The sequence below is a fragment of the Pipistrellus kuhlii genome, unplaced genomic scaffold (genome assembly GCF_014108245.1).
Source record: "Pipistrellus kuhlii isolate mPipKuh1 unplaced genomic scaffold, mPipKuh1.p scaffold_m20_p_4, whole genome shotgun sequence".
Classification (NCBI taxonomy): domain Eukaryota; kingdom Metazoa; phylum Chordata; class Mammalia; order Chiroptera; family Vespertilionidae; genus Pipistrellus; species Pipistrellus kuhlii.
This window is the reverse complement of record NW_023425540.1, coordinates 75,886,894-75,904,772: the sequence shown is the minus strand read 5'-3', so window position 1 is coordinate 75,904,772 and position 17,879 is coordinate 75,886,894. Positions and strand designations below refer to the sequence as shown.

The following is a 17,879-nucleotide window of genomic DNA, read 5'->3' as shown; positions in this document are numbered from 1 at the left end:
CTGACTGAATGAGGGAACAGTGGGTATCATTTCAATTTCTGATGTCAACATCAAATTACTTATTTAATTTCATGCCTGGCGAAGCATTGTATAGCTACACGCAGAATCATTTCACTTCATTTGTTATGCTGTGTTTTCATGGTGATTGGCTTGCCTTCCAACTGACAGCTTTAATTACGACATGAATTTGATTGCACTGCCGAGGAATTAACATAATGCAACAAAGCATTTAAGGACCCTGCCTTATAACAACCCTACTGCCCCCCCCCCCCTGCACACACAAACACGTCAGACACATAAACACAGATACTAGACCCTCGTGTATGTTACAGGTCCACTGGAGTTGTGGGGCTTGCTAGAAAGCATCCAAACCTTAGAATCAGAGGCTACCCACATTTTCCAACCCACTGTCCTCACTTTTTCTTTAATAGGAAAAGATTTGTGGTATTAAGTTGTGATTTCTGGACCTGGCAGAAAACTTCGTGGAAAAATTCTCCTGGGTTTAGTTTGCCAAATATCCATGATACTGACATTTCCTCCTCTCTTCCGTCCTTCCCCACCATGTTTTTCTTGGCCACCTTCCAGCTCCCTTCAATCATAGCTAAATGAATCTGAACAGAAACATCTCTGAAATATAGAGACTACTCCTTGTCCAGTTCTACTTTCCCAAGTATATGACTATGGCTTTGTATTCAGTATGGCACCACCTCTTGGAGCTAAAAGGATCTCCGCCTTCAGATACAGGTGACAAGTTCGGAGACCAGCAATAGGGTAGGCGTCTGTTTCACTGACCTTTGAGCACACACATCACATCCCCAAGGCCTTGCTATCCAAAAGGCCCAGAAGAGTCTTGGTCATGTATGCCTAAATCTAAGTCTGTATCCATATATAGCTGCAAATATTTGTTAGCAGTAACATTAGACCAAGTCAGATATTCCATGGATACCATAAATCATGGGCAACAACAGATTATGATACAAAAGTGCAATGCTTATAAATGCTTTTTTATTTGAAAGGTATTACCTTAGTTATATAAACTTACCGATGTGCATTTAGGGATTGGTACTGCTTTTTCATGTTAGAGAAAAGACAGACACTAAGACCTAAAGGCCTAACCCTGACCACTGAACCATTTGATGAAATAAGTTGATTTCAACAATTTCTAATGAGAGGAGGGGTCTTCCATTTTTCTTACAAAATGTCCAAACTATACAGCAAAAATATCCAGAAAAGCTATGAATCAAACTGAGGCTTGAAAAGGGACTTGTTTTTAAAAATGCAACAAACAAAGGCATACGACGACATCTGAAATAATAGCACACATTCATGTTTAGGCAAATATTTCCTTCGTTCATATTTCTTCAAGTGGCAGACTTGCCAATTCATTCATATTTTAAATGCAGTAGGTAGAAATTAGAGATATAGAGAGACTGAGAAAATAGAGTAGGAGAAAGAATTTAGCAGTTTGCATGAGAAGACGAGAATATCAGAAAATGCCAGCTAGCTGACTGCGTGATATGCGATTTCTGGGCTTATTATAAGCCATCTTCTGTTTAACATGCTTTTTCATTCTGCTATGTGTTTTTTTGTTTGTTTTGGGTTTTGGTTTTGTTTTTTTTTGTTTTGTTTTGTTTTTTGTTTTTTTTACCAATTTGACTACTGCTGTAGCTATCTCTGCAAATTACATACCTCGATCTCATTATGTGGCAAAGTAGATCTTTCTTACAAACACACTCTGTCTGGTTCAATCTCCAAGCTACCATGAGCTGCAGGAATTGTAATAGGATGCACTGTTGAAAGACATTTTCCAGGAGGGAGAATGTTGCTGCTGACATTCAAGTCTGCAAGTGGATATTCATTAAATGCTCATTCTACTCTTTCTCACTGCCCCCCACCTGACTTTCTCTCCATCTCTGTCACTAAGCTATCCTTGAAGCTACTCATTAAAGTCATGAAGTTAACATTTCTGTGTTAACAGCTTACCTACAACAAGGGATTTCAAAATTGATTATCCATCTAAAATAGATGTGCTCCATTCATTAGAGAGCTACACAGAGAGGCCATGGCTACTATTACAGCTCCCTGTGTATGAAATGGATGTGTGCTCTACCCGGAGATGAGATGCGTGCTCTGACCCTAGGGCTAATTTAAATAGAATATTTAAAATTGTTCCAAATCACCAATTGTGTCTGACATTCCTGCCTACCCACCTCCATGTTAATGCTTTTCTCTCTTGGGAATAAGAAGCATAAGGATCTTGGCCAAGCATATTTCTTGCAAAGGTCAGGAAACAAGCTCATTTATGGATTTCCTGTAGTGTTTTAGGAAACAACGGCAATTAATAGAACCTGAAATCTTAATCCTAAGAAATGTATCTTGGGGATACAATTACTAATAGATGATAAAGATGCAAAATAGTGTATTTGAATTGGGGAAATGAGCTACTAGGAAAATTCAAGTAAAAATGGAAAAAGGACAACAACTTGAAAACAAGCATCAGGTATAATGAATATGGTCACTTCCACCTTCCATTTTCCAACCCTCGGCTATAGCCCATTCCGAGCTATCACCAGCTCTCAACTACACCCAACAACCTTGTGGCTTTTTTTTTTTTTTTTTAACTTAATTCTTTATCTGCAGTTTTTCATATAAAAACCAAAGCAAACATTTTAAAGTAACAATTATAACAACATTCCTTTTAATGTCTTCCAGAGGCTATCATGATATTTGGTCAAACTATTCTGGGTGTCACAGTGAGGACGTTTTTTTTGGGTGAGCTTAACATTTAAATAGGAAGACTGAATAAAGCATACTGCCCCCTCCCTAATGTGTATGGTCTTTACTTTAATAAAACAAACAAACAAAAATCATCCTCAGACTAGAAGGGAATTCCCTCTGTCTGATTGTCCTCTAGCTGCAACAACAGTGTTTTCCTGCTTTCAGCACAAACTGGAAGAAACACTGACTCTTCCTGGGTCTCAAGCACTTAGGCCTTTTGACTGGAACTAACCACCAGCTCTCCTGGATCTTGAGATTGTCAGCCTCCATCACTGTATATGCCCATACATTCTATTAGCTCTGTTTCTATTGAGAGCCCTGACCCATAGAATGACCTTGTTTAGAAATAGGGTCTTTAGTCCTGACCGGTTTGGCTCAGTGGATAGAGCATTGGCCTGCAGCCTGAAGGGTCCCAGCTTCGATTCTGGTCAGGGACATGTACCTTGGTTGCGGGCACATCCCCAGTGGGGGGTGTGCAGGAGGCAGCTAATCTACGTTTCTCTCTCATTGATGTTTCTAGCTCTCTATCCCCTCCCTCCCCTTGTCTCTTCTTCTCTGTAAAAAAAAAATCAATAAAATATATTTTAAAAAAAGAAAAAAAAAAAGAAATAGAGTCTTTAAAAGATGAAGTCACACTGGATTAAGGTGGGCCCTAGATCCAATGACTGTTGGTCCTCTAGAAGAGGGAAAGGCACACAAAGCTACAGACAGACAGACAGACAGAGGCCATGAGAAGTCAGAGGCAGACACTGGACTGATGGAGTTAAAAGCCGGGAACACTGAGACCGGAAGAGCCACCAGCAGCTCGAGAGGAAGGGAAGGATTCTTCTCCAAAGGCTTCAGCTGCAATCACAGACCTGCACACACCTTCGTTTTGGACTTCTTACCCTGAAAACCGAGATAATCTATTTCTTTTGTTTTAAACCTCTCACTTTGTGGTCACTCATTACAATCTAATGTAATATAATACCTAGCCTTCTTACCATAGGCTAGCAGGGGAAACAGAATATCAGCAGTCCTTCTCAGGTCAGGATTGGATTATTTTCTTAAATATAAAGACACTTACTGCTGGTGTAGCCAGTATCTGTTTCTCCCCTCACAGTGGAGAGTAAGTATGTGATCAGCCCCTGTGTTTATTCACCACACTAGAGCCAACCAGCCCTTTCTTTCTCTCAAACATGTCATGCTTGCTTTGGCTTAGGGCCTTGAGCTTGCTCTTCTCATTGCCTGGTGTGCTTTTCCCTCAGATCTTCACAAGGCTGCTCAGGCTTTTCTTCATTCAGGCTTCAGCTCAATGTCACCTACACAGAAAGGACTAATCCAATCTCCCTAGTTAAAACAGCAACATGTACCCTTCCACCTTTCATCACTGTTTTACCTCATTAAATGCATTATATCAAAAATAATTTTGTTGTTTGCTCACAGGTGTGTTTTTGCCTCCTTCAAACTTCACAATGGATGTGACTTGAGGCTTGTTCACCACTCAACCTCAAGTGCCCAGAATTATACTTGTCACCAAAAAGGTACCGTTAAAGATTTCTGGACAATCAAAACACTGACAGTTCTAAGAAAACACATACATATATGGTATAGGAAAGGAAAAGGTATACATTAGCTTTTAGGAGGGAAATATGGCAAAAAAAAAAAAAAAGGAGAAACAAAATATCGAAAATAAAAAAATATATATTGAAAATCCTTTAAAGGTCTGGATTAGATATTTTTCGTAAATTACAAAGACAGTCATTTATGGTATTGCCTGTTCTGTTTCTTCCTTACAGTGGCTAGCAAAACTTCCATAAAGGTTTGGGGAGAGGGTAGGAAGAAGAAAGGATAGGCTAGATGCTTGCATCGATGAATGAAATATGGCATGGTGGGATAGATAAGTCAATAAAACTCCCAAAACTGGGAAGAAAACAAAGAAATAATCAACTGTGTTCAGGGTAAATGGACTAAAAGACTACACAGGACAGTCACACTAGAGAACTGTTTAGCACAAGCCTTATGAGAATTCAGTCCCTTTTCACAATTCTCTGGAATGTTTCAATTCCTTCAAAGTTTTGAACACTTAGAAAGTATTAAATACATTTCTGCCCTCAGAGCACTGAGTCAAAAGATCTCAATGACTGTGTAATACTATGCTCTTGTCTACTGATCTAATGTGGCTTTCATTTCTCTGCTCTATGATGAAACTGTGTTTACTAACTAATCCTGTAAAAACTTCCAGTGTCAATAAGATCTTATATTTAAAAAGAAAATCTTAGCTCCAGCTGGTTTGGCTCAGAGGATAGAGTGTCGGCCTGCGGACTGAAGGGTCCCAGGATCAGTTAAAGTCAAGGGCACATGCCTGGTTTACAGGCTCAATCCCTGGTGGGGAGCATGTAGGAGACATCTGATAAATGATTCTCTTTCATCATTGAAGTTTGTATCTCTCTCTCTCTCTCTCTCCTCTCTCTGAAATCAATAAAAATATATAAAAAAAAGAAAAATCTCAGAAGAACAGCTCCTTGAGTATTAAGTATTGTTGTTAACAATATAGGTAAGAATATGTTGTTATAGTTTTATTAATTTAATTTATAGTGCTATCACAAAATTAATGAAATATAAACACACAAAGAAATATTCTTATCCACTCATACTCATAGCAAAGACTGAGTGAATTGACATTATTCAATATTAAAAGGGGAGGAGAATATCTATAATTAAGATATTAAGAATACAAGATAAATAATTACACTTTGTTTATTCCACTTAATTCTTGTAAGAATTCAATGTTACACGCATCAGCTATCACCCGGATTTTTGTAGTTGTCCACCTCCGCTGATGGAGAAGTAGATGGGAGATTTTTATAAGAAAGACTCAATGTGCTACAATGGTCTTCAACCTTTCAATGCTTATGAACACTTCTCAGTAAAAAGTTTTGAGCACATTCCTAAAATGTTTATAAGTTACAGAAACAAACTACTCCATGTTTATTAAATTGGGTATTAGCAAAGTTTAATTTCATTTTCAGACAAAAAATAAATATGTACTATCACTAAATACACTAATCGTCTTATACTCCATAATGAAGAAACTGCTTTGGAGCGTAAACAAGAAGAAGACAAGAGGCAATGGGATCTGCTCCTATTATACATCCCAACTTTGCTTCTTCTTGAAACTCAGAGACAGAATTGCTGTCTTCTTAAGGGTATTACTTCACTTAACGTTCCTGTGGTGGTATCAATAATAAAATTTCCTACCTACTTGATCTATTTTACAAGAAAGTTTCCAAGTGTTGCTCTCAGGGACAAATATGGGTTAAGAATCCTGTTATATGACATGTTGGGAAGAAGTCCATAGTGTTCAAAGAGGGCCAGGTGGTGCTGGGCAGTGGTACAGGGGGATCAGGCCCCTTGGACGGGAGGAGGATGGAGAGCTGACAGACCCTTCACGAGGCATGGTGTGTTCTCACAAGGGCTTCTCACCTAGAAACAGGCAGTGCTACAGCAGGGAGATGACATCATTTAACTATGGGCTATTTGTAATTTCTTCACCCATGAGAATGGTAATAATCCCTTTCTCTGATTTTATTTCTGCTGGAAGGGATGACTAACAAGCCAATTACTTGGCAAGAGAAGGAACTGAAATTCCTGCCTTTCTAAGGTGACAAATACTCCCCCCTACCTTACATTTTGTTAAAACCCATTTTAGGTCAAACTAGAAAATGGAATGACCAAGGCTCAACCATGTGTACATGAAGGAAGGGTGAACTTATGCTTGGATATACAAAGTGATATGAAGTGAAGTGTTGGGAGTTGAGACTTTACCCAAGGGATGAAAGGTTTGGTGGTTTTATTTGATTTATTTTTAAATACTTACATCGCTGAGTCTTTCCCGAGAGCTGCTCCGGTGGAAACCTTTGGATTCTCCACTGGCGCTTTCACTGTCACTGTCCCTGCAGCTGTTCTGTCCTGGCTTGAGCTAAAGACAAAAGAAAACAGAAACAAGAAAAGAGTCAGCGTTCTCCCCTCACAGGATGGTTGCTTCGCCTCTGTCCGTAGCCTCCTCAGAAGTGAATAACTTTACGTCTTGATCTTACACATTCTTCTAGTTTCTGAATACTGTCAGGCAAGTTGCCATAGAGAGAAACACAGAAGGTAGGATAAGCAAAACATTTACCATAGAATGCTGATGTGGATAAAGGAGTGAGCAAGCCTCAAACAAACACTTGAAAAGTCTAACAAAGGTCCATAAAGCTTAGAAAGTAATCTTCCCTAAAAAATTACCTCTGTTTCATGGTGATTAGTGGTCAAAAATAAAAAGACCCAGAACATTGAATAAGCTAAAGCCAGATTACACCACCTATAATTTCCCGCCTTATTTCTTCTGTCCTCTTCTAATAAATAACAGAACAGGAGAAAAACTAAGGCTTTCTTACAGGGAGAAAATGATGAGAAGCTGGGTGCTATCCTTAACCATTGGGAAAACACTTAATAATCCCGTTTGTTGAGACAACATTCTGGAGGTGTCCTGCCCGATATTTAAAAGTCCCAGATTAAGGCATACAGTTTAAAGAAAATTAAGCCAGCACTCATTCAACAAATAGGTATTAAGTCCACAACTGGGCCTGATAGTAAGCATTAGAGATATGGTGATGAACAAACAAAAAAGTATCTACACATTAATGCAGTTCTAGTTTTCCAATAAATGAGTCACACACATATAGAAGATCAGTCTATGATGTCATCACCAACCAAATTTGCAGAAATCCCAAGCAATTTGATGAAGGTTACAAGACACAGCCCTTTTACAATGTGCTCATCCTAGGCAATGAAACAAAGTGCAAAACATGTATCGTAAGTATAACAACACAAAAAAATACTTGCTAAATGAAAACCAAAAATTAGCCAGTGACCTCCCAAGGAGAGTGATTTTTGAAGCCGTGGATTTTGAAAGAGGATTGAGCTCATTTGGCTGAGAGGAAAAAAGACAATCCTGGTGGGAGAAGGCAGAAAACAAAGGCAGGGAAAGCTACTTGCCAGGAAATGATTAGGGTCTTCTCAGAAACAGAATGAGAAGAAATATTTGGGGAGAAAATTCAAAGGAATCTTAAAAAGGGGTGCATGGACCAGAACATGGATAGTCTCAAAGCAAAAATCCCCCCCCCTTTTTGTTTCCCCCTGGGAAGAAGGGAACTTCTGAGAGCAGAACAGATAACAGGTAGCAAAATGTTTACCTGAAGGTTTTCATATGGCTCTGGGGCCAACGAATAATATGAACAAGATTAATGGATAATGAATCTCTATTACATTTCTATATCTTTAATGTGATTCTTTAAAAACTGAAGTGTAGACCCCACTTTTTAAAAATATGTTTTGATTGATTTTTTGAGAGAAAGGTAGATAAATAGAGATAGAAACATCAATGAGAAAGAAACATCTATTGGCTACCTCCTGCACATCCCCTATTGGGGATTGAGCCTGCAACCTAGGCATGTGCCCTGACCAGAAATTCACTGGTGACCTCTTGGTTCATGGTCAGTGCGCAACCACTGAGCCACACCAACAGAGCCAGACACCATTTTTGATCATACCATCTAATTATATATTTCTAGATTCCCACTATGTAGAGCATTCTTCAGAGATTTCAAACTTTCTACAAATTCACTTTTTCAAAAAATCCTCACCCAGGACATGGTTTTTTTGTTTGTTTGTTTGTTTTGTTTTTTTCTCATTGGTTCTAGAGAGAGAGAAAGGAAGAGGGAGAGAGAAATGTCAATGTGAGATAGAAACATCAATCAGCTGCCTCACACATGGGCCCCAACCAAGGTTTGAACCTGCACCCTGGATATATGCCCTGACTGGGAATTGAACCTGCAAACCTTTGGTGCATGGGACAATGCTCTAATCGCCAAGCAATTCCAGCCAGGGCTCTACAAATCCATTTTTATCATTTCCTTCTAAACATCATTCTCCAGAAGTCTTCTCTAATGGAATCCCAAAGTGATACTAATTCTACTTTGTATCTTCCTCAGCCTTTAAGTATTTCGTTTCCTCCTAAATTATTGCTAAATTTGCTAATTCTCAGTTAATCCAGATGCAAGCTCTATAAGCCTTATTACTATGGAATAAAAGTTCAGAATATTGTCATTCTTTTCAAGTATTCATTTTTATACTTATAATAAAAGGAGATTTTTCTAAAATGAGCATCACTTTCTCTCACTTTCTTGAGCATGTCATGTCCATTCTGCTCTCCACTTTTTCACACCAGTTTTCTGTCATGCTCATCCTCACATTTTCTGTCCCTTTCAGGCCAAGATTTTTTTAAAGCTCATAGGTAGTATATCCTCCATCACGGTCTTTGAAGAAATCTTTCCTTATAAATTCATTTTTTAATATATGCCCTCACAGTTAGTTAGCATAATTTCTACACTAATTAAAAGAGAAATAAGCAAATTGACTGTAACCCTGCAATGCCCACCAGCCACTCAGAAGTATCCAAATTAACCCAACAAAGATGGTGGGTTAATTTGCATATGCAGGCTCAGAGTGGCTGGACAGGGCGAGATGCTTGCTATGAAGAGGAGGACAGGGCTGCTCTAGGGAAGGTGGAAGGCAGAGGCCAGAGCAAGCAGTGGTTCTCAACCTATGGATCGCTAGCAGGGCTGCCTAAGACCATGGGAAAACACAGATATTTACATTACAATTCATTAACAGTAGCAAAATTACAGTTATGAAGTAGCAACAAAAATAATTTTATGGTTGGGGGTCACCACAACATGAGGAACTGTATTAAAGAGTCTCAGCATTAGAAAGGTTGAGAACCATTGCTATAGGATATATTTTTAAATACATCTTTAGTACTTGGATGCATTCACAAAGAAAGGACACTTATAAGGTGATATCTGATCAAGAGATGTTTATAAAAACTCAGTTTTCCAACTAAGATGAAAAATAAAGATCCAAGGAATAAAGAGTATCAGGGTGTGAAGACTTTTCCTAATATCTACCTAGCTTAGCAAAATGTGGACTTTGCATATGGATCTTTTCCATGTTTTTGCATGGAAGGAAAATGATATAAGGCCAAACAAGAGACTCCAGTGGACTTGACATAAATTATCTGACTAAACGTTGATCTGGGCTAAGGGCAAAACTCAAGGAAGACTGAGATGAAGCAGTTTGCTAGTCTTCCCTGTGCCCTGTCAGCAAAAGCACTTCAGTGAATTTTCTTGGGAGAGTCTTACATAAAATCCACCTCCACACTACCCCTTTTTCCTCCAAAGCCAGGCTCAAGTTTAAAGGATACTTAGGATTTTAAACTGTCAGACAGCTCAATATTTCAAAGAAATGGACTGACTACAGTAAGTACTAAAGCTAAACCACACAATATAAGGCAGAAGAAGTATTCATTCTTAAGCCCATGAATACATTTAAAACTGGCATTTTCACCCACATGCACTGATCATTTGGGGTAGCATAACTAACTCAAAAGTTGTAATCCTTCATCTGAAATTCCCAGCTATTTCCTACAACCAAGAGACATTACAAAGGCCAGGTACTGGCTTAAACATTTAAAGACCTAAGAAAAATCAATCTGCTTACATTGATTTGTCCTAGCATCGATGGCGGCTCTGTTATAAGAAGTGTCTGCTCTAACTGATGCAGTGAGTTTTCTTACTATCAGCCTATAAATACTTCAGCACCCCGTTTATTTAAAAATTCACTCTCTAGTTCCAGAACTTTCTTCCCATCAGAGAAGTATATATTTCAGTCACCAGTATTAAAACAAACGAGACAAAATGAAATGACACTATTGTCTGGCATGAGTGGCAGTAATTATATCGATAAGATTAATATCTTTTATAAAATGTAAGAAGCCATTTCGTTTTTCATTAGATTTCACTGTCAACAGTATATTCTCCACACTCTTAAACTGTGATCTCGTTACAGACTTAACTGTTATTAATGGCTAATTAGGAAAATAACGATCCATGGTTTTATCACTGCTAATGAACATATAACAAAGTCTCATCTCCCTGGACTGAGTAAAAGGTAGAGCAATTCTGCACACATCTGCCAAGATTTGTGAGCCAGGCTATGATCATTCTTTTCAGCTTGAGTATGGAGAGTTCCAACAAGCTGCTAGCTGCTCAGCAGGTGTCATTAACCCTTCAAGCAAAATTTATAGGAGAATAAAGTACGTAGAGACGATATCTATGCCTGGAACTCCTGGGGGAGGATGTAAATTATGCAGTGTAATACAGAAGATCATCCAATTATGCAGTGCAATGCAGAAGAGCATTCCACAGTTTTGGTTCCTCAAAGCAGCATAAATCCTGTCTCAGACTAACTCGTGTATTTTCCATTAAATGAAAACTAACAGAAATAACCTAATTATAGAGATTAAAAAGAACATTAAGAAATAAGGAAAAAAAAAACAACAATAACAAAAAGTAAAGGAAGATTATAAAAATAAAAATAACATAATGAATTAAAAATGAAAATATATAATTAATAAAGTAGAGTAAAATTGGGAGCAAAACCTACGAAGATAAGAGAGAGACTTTGTAGAAACCTAAGTATAAAAAGAGATAAAAAGCAACATCAAAGATGAAAATAATATATCATTATGTAATAATGTGATAATATAACAAGACACACTTATATATAAAATATAATAGACTCAATTCTAAATTATAGCGATAAACATTATTCTTTGGTACTGTCAAAATAATAATCAAATAGTTTAAAAATTTAAAGAAAATTTAACAAAATTTGATTCAGATCATGTGAAAGAAAAATATGCAAACCTAGTCTATGTCCAAATCTGAAAACAAAAAAGGGAAATATGGAATAATATTCTTAATTAAAATAATTGCTAAAATATGATGAAATATAATCAATTAAACTTAATAATAAAACCTAACAGAATTTTTCACAAAAATATGAGTCCATTAATTTGCAAGTGGGCATCAGGGAGCTTTTTGAAGTGATGGCAAAGTTCTGAAACTGGAGTATGATGATGGTTGCATAACTCCTAAATTTACTTATATTAATTAAATTCATTAAATAAATTCATTAAATTGTACATTTATACTGAATGGATTTTATGGGATGTAACTTATATATCAATAAAGCAGTTTATTTTTAAAAAAACAATGGATCCCATCAGTTTAATTTCGTCAAGTCAACAGTGCCATATAAAACCTACTCATAGGGTAAACAGGGGCAAGTGTCTTGAGAGCCTCCTTGGGATCCTACCTAACACAGTGAGTTTACAAAGGTAAGAAAAGGAGAAATTGCCTCTAGATCAATGTATCATAAAATGACTCCAATGATATTCAGAAAGTTTTATTAATGTAATATAAGATAGGGTTCAAAAATATGCCCGGACTATGGGAGTACAATTTATCTGTGTGAGCGATATTTCCAAATAAATGCTTAAAGAATTGCACAGATAATATCTTGAAGACTGTCATATGTTTGAAAAATGCAAAGGACTGAAGCACTTCCACTTGTCAATCACCTACATATTATTCAAGATTTAAAGAAGTTTAGTGGACTTCACAGCAGTAGGAAAAACTGAAAGTTAGAAAAATAAAGAGGGAATAAGCCAAAATCAATCTAATTACATAGCCTCAAACATAAACAAGAAGCAATTAAGACAATCAAGAACAATCTGACCAACTTTGATATCTTTCCAATAGACAAACTCAACCCAGATAGAAAAACTTATTTTACAGCTTATCAAGAGAATCAAAACTCTTCTATGAGTTGACCAAGCTGCTATTATGATACTATTTCTTCATAACTTAATAAGGTGAGGGGAAGAGAGTGCAAATGTAAAAAGCAATGCTTGATGTAAAACTAAACTTCTCTATCTACAACTTAGTGATGATTTCTATATTAAATTATGTTGGCAAAAGGTTTAATAACGTACCTGACTTTTGATTTTCTACCAAAAAAGATAAAGCATAGGGGGGACACTCTTAAGGAGAAAAGAATGTACAAGAACAAGATTAAAGAGAAAAGCCTGAAGAATAGAAGGTGCTTGGCATTCCTTGGGTTTGTTGGTGGACTTCTAAGACATGATAAATCTGTTTTCAAATAGGCTCACAAATTCACACACAATTACATATGGAATGTACAAATAATTCTATGAAGGAATAAGTTTGATGTCTTTGGTATAGTTTCTAACCTTCTGATAATGATAATTTGATTATTAAAAGGAAACTCTGAGACAGTATTATTTGGGTAGAGAGGATAAATATACAAAAATAACAAATACACAAACCTCAGTTTTATAGTTTTCTATAAACAAAACCCATTTTCAAACTTTTTAATGGCCTGTCATTTTTTAAAATAACCATCACCCTCAAATCTAGAATGCTTTATGTCCTTTATTTTCCCCATTCTAACATGAAAACACTGCCATTTGAAGTGTAAGGAAGGAAATTACAGCATTTAACCTTAATTGCTTCCTTACTTCACATACAAACAAATTTTAATTGGGGAGGTGTGGGGGCAGGGTGGACACAATTCAGTCCATAGCATTTAACTTGTATATCACTAAACTTATTACCAACTAGTGACTATTTCATATTAGGCTACATTACTTCCGGGAAAGCAGAAATAAATGGGTTTAGCAAGCACTATTCAACTTTTTTTGAAAAGCTACAGACATCCTAAGTGGGATGGATGGGTCCCAAAAATTCATTTCTAGCATATTTGATATCCCTATTATAATCTGGATTGTGCCCACTCAAAATTCATATGTAGAAACCCTAACTTCCATTTCTTCAGAATGTGACTTTTCTTGAAAATGGGACTTTAAAAAGGTAATTAAGTTTAAATGAGTCCATGACAGTGGGCCCTGGCCCTAATCCAAGCAGACTTGTCCTATATAATAAAACCCTAATATGCAAATTGACAGAACGGCAGAAAGACCAGTCACTATGATGTGCACTGACCACCAGGGGGTAGATGCTCATGCAGGAGCTGCCCTCTGGTGGCCAGTGTGCTCCCACAGGGGGAGCACAACTCACCCAGAGCCCACAGCTGTCTAACTCGGGGAGGGGAGGGGGGTTGGCGAGAGCAGATGCTGCCTCCGAGGCAGCGCTAAGGAACAGAGAGCAGAGCTGTAAGGAGCAGTGAGCAGGCGGGCAGTAAGAAGCAAGGGAACCCAGATGGCGAGAAGGCACAGGGTCCCCTCCAGTGCATGAATTTTGTGCACCAGGCCTCTAGTGTCCATAAAAAAAGAGATTGAGACAAAGGGAAAGACAACAAACATACACATGCACAGAGAAAAGGCCACAGGAGGACACACTGAGAAGACAGCTAACTATAAGGCAAGGAGAGAGGCCCTAGGAGAAAACACACCTGCAAGTACCTTGATTGAAGACTTCTAGTTTCTAGAACTAATAGAAAATAAGTTTCTGTTTCCTAAGCCACCAGCTCTGTGATATTTTTGTTACAGCAACCCTAGGAAACAAATAATCCTTTTATTTAGGGTGCAAACATCCTGGCTATTATTGGTCCCAACTTAGAAGAGAACATAATGAATCAAGACAAAACAAAGAAAACCAGCTACCTTTCCATTTCTTTCATTCCCTTCACACACACACACACACACACACACACACACACGGAAAAAAAAAGTCTGGAAAATATTTTATTCAGCATCTCCAATTCTTCTCTACAGTCTCTGTGTAACCTGGTCCCAGGAGACTTTTGTCCCACTGCCATGAAATTGCTCTGGCAAACTCAACAACAAGCTATCAAAATCATTTGCAGAGCTAAGGGTATGAAACCCACAAATTTATGTCTAAATAGTTATAAGTTATAAATCAAACTAATATAGTGTTGAGAAATATGTCATCCTCTGACCTTGCTTAAATAAATGTTCATAATGACAATGAAGACCAGGTTTTACTTTAGAATTCTATATTCCTAAAGTTCATTGATGGTATGTGCCAGTGCAGAAGATCCAGCCCTAGGCTCTACAGTTCTATCCTCATGTACAGTTCTGTCCCATATCTCAAGAAGCCTCCCCTACACATGGGGTAATCTCCCACCCAACCTCCAGGATCCATCTACATCACCTGTTTTATCCAACCCCCACTGGCAGTGCCCCAATTCAGACACACACACACACACACACACACACGCATATATATATATATATATATATATATATATATATATATATATATATATATATATATGTATGTATATATATATATATATATATATATATATGTATGTGGTGCATATATATATATGGCTGTGGTGCAGTCTCTCAGGAGGATGGATTTAGGAAATACATGCTAAAAGCCAGATTGAGAATAATTGGGCTAGGAATTGTGAAGTCCCAGATAACCAGTAGAAGGGGAGTAGTAAGCTTCAAGTAGGCAAATGTCCTTGGCTCTTTCAATTCTTCCATCTGCAAAGGGGCATCGCTTAAGGGGGCCATCGCAGCATCCAAGGCAGAAGGCCAATTGTCTGGCTTTAAAGGCAGTAGCAATCCTGAACAACCTCCAAATGGTAGACATAGTGGTCACTGCCAGTCGCACTGAAGTGATCCATCTGACACATGTAGTCAGTCTGTCAGTCTTGAAGCACTTGCTTCACTTCTGCTCTTCCTCTGACCTCTCTGGCTACTCCTATCAGTCTCCTGATGAGTCTGCAGTATCCTCCAAACTCTTAAGTTCCCCAGGGCTCAGTCCTTCCTCCTCTTTTTTTTTTCTATCTGAACTTACTACCCTTAATAATCTCAACCCGTTTCGTGCTTTTAAATAATACCTGATGATGCCTAATTTATATATTTAGCCCCTATCCCCTCCCAAAATTCCAATCTTTTACATGCAACTTCATTTTCTAATTTCACATCAGATGTCTAATGGGCATCACAAACATAAATTGACTAAAGAAATATTCTTGATGTTTCCACTTGTTCTTAAAAGCGACTTTATCTTTTCAGTTGCTTAGACAAATATATATATATATATTCTTTCCTTCTAGTTACCACCCTGCTCAAAGCTACCCTTATTTCTGCCTTGGTTATGACAATACCTTCCTATCTGATCTGCCTGCTTGTGTTCCTGCACTCTATATCCAGGCATCTCTCCCAGTGCCTAGAGTGCTCCTGTAATACAGTAAGTCAATTATTGCCCTATTCTTCTCATTTCTTCCAGGGATTTCTATCGCCATCAGAGCGAAGACCAATGTGTTTAGAATGATCTAACAAGGTAAGCCCCACTCTCTCTGGTTCCCCCGTTATTTCTCTGGCCTCATTTTCTACTCCTCTCTTCCTTGTTCATCCATAACAATTTCATTGACCTCATCAATATTTCTCAAATAAGGCAGATATGCTCTCACCTCAGAGCCTCTGCTGAAATGTTCAGGCCCCAGAAGGCACAGGCTCACTCTCTCCCTTCTTTAGGTCTTTATTTAAATGCCACTTTCTCAGTGAGGACTTCCTTGATCATCCTGTTTGCAGTTGTAACCCTGCCTCTATTTACCACTTTCTAAGTAATATATATATATATATATATATATATACCTATCTATCTATCTTACTTTTTTTAATTGTTCCCTGTCTCCTCCAAACTCCTGCTCCTCGATGACATCACAACTAGATAAGGTACACGAGAATCAGGGTTTTTATGTTTTGCTCACTATTATATCCGAAGAATCTAAAACAGTGCCTAGAATTTATTTGATGCTCAGTAAGTATTTTAAATTAATCATCATGCATTAATTTTTACGGTCTACAGCATGTAAGTCAGTCTTTAAAATGTCCCACAGAATGGGGCTACTAGATAATAAAAACCTAGTTTTCTAGGATTGGCCAGTGGAAGAGCTCCAAAGCTAAGTGGTAATATGAAGCGTGGCATGTACACTAGTGAGCCTGTGGCCCATGAGATTACTTATTCTTCAAAAGGTGCTATTGCTAGTTTTCTTCTTGAAACAGTGATCATATGTAATTTAATATATTTTAGATAGGTATAGGAATATAAAATGAAAAGTGGCATATAATTAGTTTACTAAATCTTCCTCCTGGCATTTGCAAATATTAAAAGTACCTGTTCAGCAAAAGGTCAAAAACCACTAGCAAGAGACGTTAATAGCTCTCTTCATATTATACACGCTTACTGATGAGATTGCCAATTTTAAATAATTTGGATAATATGAAACATTTAAAAATCCTATGTATTTTGCCTTTTAAAAGTATTTTCTTATTTTAAAAAATTAATCTAACAAAAACCTTCTGACACATCACACACAAAGGCAGAGTTGTTTAAACACCTGTTCTATCACTGATTAATTATTAACAACAACATTTATAAAAGAAACCAAACTGGCATTCGCTGGTTTGGCTCAATAGATAGCCCATCGGCCTGAGGACTGAAAGGTCTTGAGTTTGATTCCAGTCAAGGGCAAATGCCCAGATAGCAGGCTGGATCCCCAGTGTGTAGCGTGTGGGAGGCAGCCAATCAATGATTCTCTCTCATCATTGATGTTTCTATCTCTTTCTCACTCTCTGAAATCAATAAAAATATATTTTTAAAAAAGAAATCGATAGAAATAAATAAATCCTCCCAAGTACAATTTAAATGAGAAGGAACTTTCTAGGAGATGGGTGGTATAAGCTTGTTTGGTCAAACAGCAAATTATGGTTTGTATGACCTCCAGTTTGTGCACACTTCACTGAAGAGAACTATCTGAATTAATTCTATAGTTACACCAAGTGATTGTAGTATCATTCCAGCAAAATTACCACATCCTACACTGTCATGCATTGATTATTTGCATAATCTTCCTGGCCTCTGAGGAGTCTGAATCAGAAACTCAGACTTTACAATAAACTTACTTAGTTTGTTAGGGCAGGTGACTTTCACTGGGCTCCAGAAGATTTAGTTATGAAGCCTCTCCCATTTTACCCTGGGCAAAATAGACTTAGGGAGTGGGATAATCCACCTTTGAAAGAAGGGCAGGTGGGGAAAGACACCTTGCACAGAATACCACAAATTTTCCAATTATCAAATATTCTTAGTCTAAACACATGGCATTACTCCAAGATGCAGAAAGATTCAAACAGAGAGTTTCTAATTCTTGGCATG

At 37.6% G+C, this 17,879-nt stretch overlaps 1 protein-coding gene across 9 annotated transcripts in view; it reads right to left on the bottom strand.

Moving 5' to 3' along the window:
• The window catches only part of AUTS2 (activator of transcription and developmental regulator AUTS2), a 1,013,113-nt gene that overhangs the window by 563,300 nt on the left and 431,934 nt on the right, over window positions 1-17,879 (bottom strand). For all 9 annotated transcript variants that reach the window (XM_045571222.1, XM_045571218.1, XM_045571221.1 and 6 more), the window contains exon 3: window positions 6,638-6,739. In XM_045571222.1, the coding sequence (XP_045427178.1) occupies window positions 6,638-6,739 (102 nt within the window). The remainder of the gene's footprint in view (window positions 1-6,637; window positions 6,740-17,879) is intronic.